Genomic DNA, 10,044 nt, shown 5'->3' with positions numbered 1-10,044 from the left:
GCTGTTCATGTTAATTTCGCACTGTCACTTTATATTTCGCTGTACTAAGCTACCTCGGTATTGGCTTTTGTCATGTTGTTTGTATGTTACTGCTTGTCATTTTAACTCCGATTACTTACTTTGTAGTAGCCAGTCACTTATTATCTGGGGCTTATACAATGAAGTGTCGTTTTATGGATGATTGTATATTAGGGATGTGCATCGATGCATCGCGTTCTCATTAAAAAGACCTGTCTAAAATCAATTCTGAATTGTAAGGCTCCGATTCAGTGTTTCATGCACAGCTTGTGCATGTACTACGGCTCCGTAGGAAGTCCTTATCAATCTAAAATCAATACAAGTTTGACTCATTTATAACGTGCATTTAAAAAAACAACACTCGTCAAACACAATCATTTGAAATATTCTCTATTATCATGAAAATACCTGAAACAATCTGAAGAACAGCGATATAAATATGCCTCTAGATATTTCCTGGAATAGTGTTAGTAATGCTACTTCTTCTGTGGCACAAATGGTGTTTCTAAGCGAGAGCGCCCCCTGGCTTTTGGATGTGGCTGCATTTCACAGTAATTCATTCAAATTCATTCATTGAGAAATTTGCCCAATTGTCACAACCCTATTGTATATTGTATTGTATTTTGTAAATTTGTCTTGTTATTTATGTGTAACTATTTGTTGTTTGTACTCTGCACTTTATCTTGGCCAGGTCGCTGTTTAAAATGAAAAATTGTTGTCAATGTGCCTACCTGGTAAAATAAAGGTTAAATAAAAAATAAAAGTGTATGTATAAACTAGTGTGTGGATAAACTGTTTTTTGCCATGATTATAGAATGAATATGCTCTGGATACTGGAATTGTGTAAAGAAAAAAGAAACAAACAGTACAGTTTAAAACGTGGTATCATAGCAATTCTCATATTATTGCCTCCCTAGAATAAAGCACTTGTTTTTTACACATTTGTAAGTCACTCTGGATAAAGCATCTGCTAAAGCCTAAATGTGAGTTCTGTACTATGAAATATAGCATAAACATTAAAGACACTATTTTAAAGTAAATAATCTTTGTTTTGACAATATACATTAATGTTCTTTAATATTGAATGGTGACAAATCAAACCAAGATAAAAACTAATCAATCCTTGACAAGCAGGAGTTTTTACAATTCTTGTGATAATTTATATGTCTTACTATAAAGGTTATGAGCCACTGGAGACAAAACATTTTATTTAGATCATAAACCATTTACATTTCTCATTGGTTGAGAATAAAAACATAAAAGTGCAAGTTAATTGCAGAGGCTGAATTTCGCTTTGGCTCTTATAAATTAAGTGTACATTTTGTACAAGTTTGAAGTGTACTGGTATACCAATAGATATAGGTGATTAGATCAGATTTTATCAGAGTAAATTACAGTCTATAGACTGCTACAAAAAATAAAATATATAAAATATATATATAAAAAAGTAAAATATATCTTATGATCAGAAAAGTAGAAATCTGCAGTTGCAAAGAATAAAAAGTATAATAAGTATATTAAATTAAGCTTAATGTCATTTGGACAGAAACAGTATTAACATTTGATGTCAGTAAACTTATCTGTGCAATATAGCTTATTTGGCTAAAATGACAGACAACAACATTTTAACCATTAGAACCTATTTTACCAGGACTTAGTTTGTGTTTTTCCCATTAAGTGTTGCTTTGTATTTTGTTCGGGCTTAAAAAGAATGATGTAACATTTAGGTGCAAATATGCAGAATAATAAACCAAAGCTTGATGCTAAAATGGCAAATATTTCAACAGCTACAGTAAATTTTCCAGGAGAGCTGACATAAGCTGGGATAAATGTGATCCATACAGCACAGAATATGAGCATACTGAATGTGATGAATTTAGCTTCATTGAAGTTATCAGGCAGCGTACGCGCCAGAAAAGCCAAAATGAAGCACAAGACAGCCAGTAGGCCAATATAACCCAAAACAGCCCAGAAACCAACAGTAGAACCCAAACTGCATTCAAGGATGATTTTCTCCTTGAAATATTTCATATTTTTATAGGGGAAAGGAGGAGATATTGTTAGCCAAAGCACACAAATAAGAACTTGTATAAGTGTAAAGGCAAAAACACTGAGTCTCTGTTGTGCAGGCCCAAACCATTTCATAACATTACTTCCTGGAAGTGTGGCCCTGAATGCCATTAACACCACTATTGTTTTCCCCAGAACACAGGAGATACAGAGAACAAAAGTGATCCCAAACGCTGTGTGACGCAACATACAGGACCACTCAGTGGGGAGACCAATAAAAGTAAGTGAACAGAGAAAACACAAAGTCAATGAGAAGAGCAACAGGAAGCTCAACTCAGAGTTGTTGGCTTTTACTATGGGAGTGTCCTTCTTACTGTACAACAGGATGGCCATCAGTAAAGTTATTCCTACTCCAAACAGAGAGAAAAAGACTAACACTATACCCATAACTTCTGTGAATGAGAGAAACTCTACAGCCTTTAACACACATTCAGTGTTCTCAGTATTAGACCAGTATTCCCCTGGACACTGCTGGCAGTTATTTGAATCTGGAATAAACAAATTGTGATCACTATAGTTAGACAAATTAAATAAATAATTTAAGAGCTCCACTGAAAAAACTCCATCGTGCACAGAAGGAGGAGAACACAAAGACAACAACTAACCCAATTTATTTTGGATCTTTAATCTGGTCTGAAGTTTACCTGTCTCATTACTGATTTCTCCATCTGCACATGTAATACAGTCATAACAGCAGACAGGTCTTCCTTTCTGTGCAGCCTTCCTAGTGCCTGGAGGACAACTCTCACTGCACACAGACTTTGGCTTCTACATGGAAACAAACAGAACACCTGTAAATTCAGCTATTTATACAGGTTGTGAGGAATAAAAATAACAATAATATGTTATGCACATTTAATGCTTCTTCTAATGGGCATTTCAGATGAACAGGTTATTGTTATTAACCTCCAGTTGTCCCCCAGCCCAGATTATGTTTTCAGTGTTAAGTACAAAGCGCTGGTCAGGGGGCAGTGAGGCATCATAGTAACCCACTGATTTATACTGAAATGATCCATTTGAGTCCTGCTGCCAGTTCACAACTTCATACTGGGCTACTGCAGCACCAGTGCTGTCAAACCACACACGATCTCCAAACTTTACAGTAAAATTTACCTTTTTCAGAGCCTCAACCACCTAATGAATAGAGAGAGATTTAAAACCTTATCATTTAACCAATATAACATACAATCAAATGCTGATCTTTTTCCTTTCATTCTTTTATGGCTTACCTGTTTTGGTTGTATTGTCAGCGTTTTTTCACAGACTTTTTGTCCTTTGCACTTAATTATACTGTGCAGTGCATAAGCCACAGCATATACTGCTTTGTAGACATGGCTTGAATATCTGTGTTCAGGCACATCTTCATTGTAGTTTCTTAACACATGTAGATCCTGATATCTGCTGCAATTTAATTCAACTTGAGAAGAATTCACATTTAGCTCTGAGCATGGAAAAGCTGTGTCCCAGAATGATTTAATAACATAATCTGAAAAACCTTCAATGTAAATTTTTCTCAGTGCAAACCCAAGTGAACCTCTCATCACATAAAGGCTGTTTAAATTAACATATTTTGAAGCCATCCATCCCTCCACTCCAATTATTTGGAGGCCTGTAATGTTCTTAATACTTAGTTGTTCAATTAATAATTCCATCTCAATAAAAGAAACAAATGCAACTATTACTTTTGCTGTTCCTTGATTTATTGTATTTACCACTTTTTGGAGTTTTTCAGGCTCTGTTCTATAAAATTTCACAGAATACTCTACACAAATCCCATCTTTTTTGGCTGAATTCAGGAAAATGGCCATTCCATAGTTTCCATAGTCATTGTCACTGTTCACAGCTCCAACCCAAGTCCAGTCTAAGTGCTTGACCAAGAATGCAAGTGCTCTGCCTTGGTGATAATCACTGGCAATAGTTCTAAAGAAAGAGGGGTAATCTTCCCTATTACTGAGACACTCACAAGAGGCTGTGTGACTTATCTGTAAAAAAAAAAAAAAAAAAGGAAACAGTGAAACAGTCCTTAGTCTGATAATTGTGTCAAACTTTCACTGTTTCTTACCACTGGAATTTTAAAAGGTCCTGTGGTTCTGGACAAAATCACTGTGGCAGAAGACTCTGTTTCCCCTATAATAGCATGTATAGGAGACTGTCCATAACATTTCCCCCCTGCTGCAAACTCCTGACCATTTAACAATGCCATAGTTGCGCTCATAGACGAAAGTCTTGATCCACAGGTATCATAGATTTTATAACCAATAGAAACATTTGGGAGCAAACTTTCATTTCTATTAATTTCCTCAATTGCAAAAATCATGATTTGAGCCAGTCGAAAGTCACTTAGAGTCACACTGTTAAAACATTAAATCGGTACGTGAAAAAGCACTTGCATTAAAGGCATTATTTGAGGTTGTTCTTGAATAGACTCAAATGCAACAAACCTAGAGCATGACAGAAGCTGAGGTTTTTGTGTGAACTCAAATGAAGGTAAAGTTTCCTTGCTGTGGACGGCAAAAATTGCTCCAATATTTATGTCTCCATCCTTAGACAGCAGTGGGTATTTAGTGTCTCCCATCATTCGGCAAAAAGTGTTTTCTGCATTTGCATTAAGGTGAGGAAAAAACACGAGTATACATAGAAACAAAGACATCCCAAATATTGAACTCACCTGCAGGTACACAATTCATTTGACCTAATTTCTGTAATGGCTATACTTTTATAGACAGTAAATATGGATGAAAGATACGCAATGATACATATAATGACATCATAGGGGAGTGCATGAAAGTCAAGCAGGGTGGAATGGATATCTAGTATTCATCTTGTCATTCATTTTTCATTTTAGAAAAGGGAAATGAAAATATTAGTGTCATCTTTCGGCAAAATTTGCCATTTCAGAATCAAAATAGTTCATTACTGTGATTTGTTTAGGTCTGTTGAGTTTTTGAAAATAGGGTCTGGGGAGGGGTCTTCGAGGTAGGTCTTCGGACACAGTCACAGTGAATGAAATTCTGAAAATCATGTTCAGCTGTTGTGCCTGTTTCATGGGCTATGTTTTACAATATAGGGCCAGTTGTTCAAAGGAAAGCTGATCGGATTTTGGTTATCGGATTGGATCAAATCTTGAAAATGGGTTGTTCAAAAGGGAAAGAAGGAATCTGAAACAGATTAGATCACAGAATCCAATCCTAGTTTTAATCTGGATCAAACCTTCAGTTTGTGTTGTTCAAAACTTGTCAGTAGGATTTGGATAACTTTGATCCAAAAAAACTGGATTATCCTGATCCCAACAGGGGGTAGGATTTAAAGGTGGATTCCAAGAGTGAGATTTAGAAAAACTTTTTAAATTGGTCAAATAACACATTTGTTTCATTTAGTGTATACTTTTATTTATATTTTGCACTTGACTTGTGTAACCGTTGTAACAGTGATAAAGTAGATATAGTAGACATAGGCTACCAATTAAGCCATTCAGTAAGGTAAAAATAATGAAATATGAAATAATCCCCCAAACAGATTTCAATCACAAACAAAAATAATATATTAAATTTTTATGTCATTCATCACTGTATATTAATTTCAAAGAAACAATCATCAGAGATGAGCCTGTCAAAAACAATGTCTAACAATTGCATCCCTTACTATACGTCCACTCAGTCCCTCATTCTGACAGAATGCCAGAGGTTGGTCTGGTTCTTCAAACGGCTCAGGTGCATCATAAACATCATCACAGGGAGGGACATTGCACCTGGTAGCGATGTTGTGCAGGACATTACATGCTAGTATTATGTTGCATGCTCCCTGTGGTTCCACTCGCAAGTAGTTAAGGCATGCAAAGCGTCTCTTCAGAACTCCATTTAAAAGCTCAATTGCACATCTTGTTTTGCAATGAGCAGTGTTGATGATTACACAGATGTGGTTCTGGACATTATTGGAGGTGAAAACTATAAAGCTCTGCATGGGATTCAAGGTGTTGTAGGGGATGGTGAGCCTACGATTGTAAAGGAAAGTGTGCCAGTTCCTCCTAATGCAGAGGAAACATTCATTCTGGATCTCAGCCCTACTGTATTATTGAAATACAACCTGGACCCTCACTGGTAGAGCCAGCAGTCACAGGAGCTCAGAAAAGACACTTGAAGCGTCCTTTGTGCATCCACAATGTATTTGATAATGTATGTTTGTTTTTAATTTTTTGTGACTCAGATGAGGGTTCATAAAATAAATTATAAATGGATGTTTATGTTATTTTTGTGTTTTGTCTCAAAATAAAAAAACTCTTACAGTGATCCCATATTGGTTCTTCTACCTGTTCTTCACATAGCTGGTAACACATGTTGTGATATGTTGTCACATTTAGAGCACAGGTAATCTGGATTTGGTAATCTTGAAAACGGTGTATCTGGATCAGGGTGATCCAGTCCAATGTTGCTTTGAAAAACCGGCATAAAAGTAAGACAGATTACCTGATCCTGAATAGGAAAAAATGTGATTTCCAAATCCGGATCATTTTGATCCAGATTAAACTTTTTGAACAACTGGTCCATAAAGATGCCCAAAAGCTTAGGCAGCTGACTTGTTGTCTCGCTGCCTCATGAGCCAATGACATTATCAGCATAAAGGCAACTCTAAGAAATGCATCTAAAAAATGTTGGGGGACTTCAAAGCTTGATACTGTTACGAATGAACCCGCCCTTTGTGTCCTCCTAGTTGACAGAGGGCACCTTCACCAGAGTTTTACGCCGGATTTCCACCGACTGCGGAGCGGCTGCAGATCTGCTCCGCTGCGTTACGGCTCCGCACTCCGCCGTCCGTCAATACCCACCAGTTCCGTATTGGTTGCAGAGCGGCTGCGTGCTGAAGTGACGAGGACATATGAGGTCTCGCAAATTCACGTGATGATCGCGCGATACCTAGTTCTGTCTCCACCAATTATGACTTGAATTATGACGTTTTTACAAACCAGCCCAGATCACAACTCGAGATCTCGCATAGAAAGAGCAGTACATCAAATCCATCCAAAATTCAAAAAATAAGAAAGCTGCTAAAACCATTTATTTATGCTCTATCTTTAATGTAGTTATTATACCATATACTTTACCATTTAACTCCCCCTGTCTCTGTTCTTGTCTATTATTTGTTGTTTCTATATTAATGACTTTGTAATGTTTGTATTGCAAAGATTTAATAAAGGAAAAAAACACGAGATCTTGCGAATTCAGGTATGATCACGCGATAAAGTCATGGCTCCGCCCTGCGGAGCTGTCCGGCATCCGTCAAAAATAGAAGCTCTGCGTATTTGTGCCGGAGGGCTGCGGATGGCCGGAGCTGTGACGGATTCGGAGCGCAGTCAGTGGAAATACACACATTGACTTGAATGGAAACCGATTGACTCCGCCGCCGTTCCGCAACGGATCCGCAGCCTTTCCGCAGCCGGTGGAAATTGGGGGTTAGTTAATTTTCCCCGTTCACTACATTTCCCATCATGCCACTTACCTGGGACTGATCACGCCACCACCTGTAACCAATCAGACTGGCTATTTAAGCTCCCCTGGAACACAGAACTGTGCGAAGTCTTGATTTGGCCCGTGTGATCATTTCTGAGGGTTATTTCCCTGTGAGTATTTATCTGTTGTGACCTGGACTAGGCCTGGCAAACTTGATTCCTTTTAAGGATCCGGGTTATTGTGAGTCACTCACTAAAGTGATCCGGGTTGTGTGAGTCACTTGAGTCAGTATTGCTAAATTGCCAAGGAAACTCAGTACAGACACACTTGTAACCGGCTGATCCACGCGGCTCGAGATTCTCAGAGCCGGAAACATTGCAGACTCGCAGACCATGGACATGAGACTCGCTCTACAGATCCACTAACCGGCTGATTCGCGTGGATCAGCCGGAGCCGGTTAGTGGATCTATAGAGCGACTGAAGTCTCCTCAAAAGCAAATCCACAACAAAAGGCTTTCACTTCTGAAATAACATGCTTATAGGTTTTAGGTTTGGTGTATATGGTCGACCATTTAAAAAATAAGCCTAATAACAAGAGCATAATAATATAGAGAAAATATAGAAAAAAACTGTGTCCTGCCTATGTAGCCCCCAGGGCCGGAGAGACGGTTCGCGCAGATCAGCCGGTAACGGATCAGCCGGCGGATCAGCTGGTTACGGATCATCCGGTTACGGGTCAGCCGGTTACGAGTTGAGAGATTCTCGAGTCAGAGCAGATTTGCATGTCTCTCGAGTCCGCATTGTTTCCGGCTCTGAGTGAGAATCTCGGGTCAGTTCGCGACTCGCGCGGATCCACAGGTCTCTCGAGTTTGCAATGTTTCCGGCTCTGAGTGAGAATCTCGGGTCAGTTCTCCCGCAGATCAGCCGGTTACGAGTGGATCTGTAGTGCGAGCGAAGTCTCATCAATAATGTTGAAAGAGGTTTGTGTGTGTGGTGGCGCTGTTTATGGTTTTACATTGAATTGTAGTAGGACTCAACTGATCCGGGTTAATGACACTACAGACTCGCGACTCATGAGTTAATTTAAAGATCCGGGTTAAAGATCTGAGTGAGTCACGACTCAAACAGGTCTAACCTGGACTGTTATTTGGATTACTGATTGTTGTCTGCCTGCCTCTGATCTCTGCTAGGGATGGCGAAAACGAAACATTTTCTTGACCGGCCACCGAGCCTCATTAGCCGGTTGAAACCGGTTAACCGATAGGCCTATTCGTTTAAAATATGCTATGCTATTTAAAATAACAGCCATTTCGAGCCGCGCCTGCAATTTCGCAACTCTCATCTCTCTGCGCTCTGCCTCCGGCTCACACACACAGACCTCACAACACTTTTTAAATCCCCTACAGCGCGAAACATAAGTCTCGCAAACGCGGCGCCGTGCTTAGTTTCGAAATAGTTTAGGTACTAGGTGATCGCGTTGAACTTGAAAATAAAGGCGTTTGTGAAGCTCATTTGAAAATTGCCGCGGCTCATTTAAGAAAATGACAGCTCCGAAGAGACTGTGCTTCAGTTTGGGGTAGTAATAATAAAGACATAGGATGATCATCATCACCTTTTCTGTTACCACTGAAATATAGATGTAATGTATTTCCAAATCTAAACCCATCTTATGCGGAATGTTGCCTAATAGACTGCAACACGATAAAACTAATGGATTAAACGGGCACCTTCAGAATGTGTAAAAGACGCACCGGCCAAAGCAGGTCTCGCACTGTGTTTGTTCTAGAACAAATGCAGCAAAGATATTTAATGCTTGTATGAGGCATATAGGCCTACGCTGAGTTTTATTTATTTATGATGAGGTGTGTTCTAATTAACAATGCAATGCAAGTGAAGGCGCCGATGCACAGACCGGTAATTATATACTCTGCTATATTTGCTTTTTATTTATTAAATACATGCATTTGGTTGATGAAACATTTATTAAAATTAAGATACAATTTATACAAAACGAAATTCACTTTAAAGAAATGCTTTCTACAAAGCAAAACTTAATAAAGTGGTAAAAATCATGGCTGAGGATTTACAGAAACAAAACTTACTCTGCAATTTACTGTTAGCCTAAAAGACATAAATGTTAATAATTTGGAACACAACCAGGAGAGACTTTAATTTTAATTATTTTATTGCTGTATTTTATTTACTATTCGAATCAAGGAATTTATCAAAAAATAGCCTGTAGCGTTTACCGCAAACCTTGTGAGCATGCGAAACCAAACGCAGTGACCTCGCGCCAAATGTATTTTTATTGGTTTATAAAATACAAACAGACCAGTTATGAAAAACTGAGTGTGAGGGATTTGTTCACTTCACACAAAAAGATCTTGGAAAGAAAGAGATGACTAACTGTAGTAGGGTTTAGTCCACTGTCTATAATAGCCTAATTTACAGATCCCTTTTTTAACCGACAACTTTGACCGGTTAACGTTGATACGGTCAACCATCGGTCAAA

General features: G+C 38.5%; 1 protein-coding gene across 1 annotated transcript; it reads right to left on the bottom strand.

The window, feature by feature from the left end:
* Window positions 1-1,662: 1,662 nt before the first annotated feature.
* LOC135773988 (extracellular calcium-sensing receptor-like) lies at window positions 1,663-4,738 on the bottom strand. Its single transcript, XM_073815651.1, has 6 exons — window positions 4,530-4,738; window positions 4,151-4,439; window positions 3,318-4,070; window positions 2,995-3,222; window positions 2,733-2,856; window positions 1,663-2,576 (listed from the first exon to the last, which is right to left on the bottom strand). The coding sequence occupies exons 1-6, from the start codon at window positions 4,736-4,738 to the stop codon at window positions 1,663-1,665; spliced, it is 2,517 nt and encodes an 838-aa protein (XP_073671752.1).
* Between the last annotated feature and the right edge of the window lie 5,306 nt (window positions 4,739-10,044).

Source organism: Paramisgurnus dabryanus, chromosome 9 (genome assembly GCF_030506205.2).
Source record: "Paramisgurnus dabryanus chromosome 9, PD_genome_1.1, whole genome shotgun sequence".
Taxonomy (NCBI): domain Eukaryota; kingdom Metazoa; phylum Chordata; class Actinopteri; order Cypriniformes; family Cobitidae; genus Paramisgurnus; species Paramisgurnus dabryanus.
This window is presented reverse-complemented; position numbering and strand designations above follow the sequence as displayed.

Coding starts and splice junctions, on each gene's coding strand:
- LOC135773988 (XM_073815651.1), bottom strand. CDS start 4,738: ATGTCTTTGTTTCTATGTATACTCGTGTTTTTTCCTCACCTTAATGCA. Junction 4,440..4,529: donor CAGCTTCTGTCATGCTCTAG/GTTTGTTGCATT, acceptor ATGTTTTAACAG/TGTGACTCTAAGTGACTTTC. Junction 2,577..2,732: donor AGAAATCAGTAATGAGACAG/GTAAACTTCAGA, acceptor TGTTTATTCCAG/ATTCAAATAACTGCCAGCAG.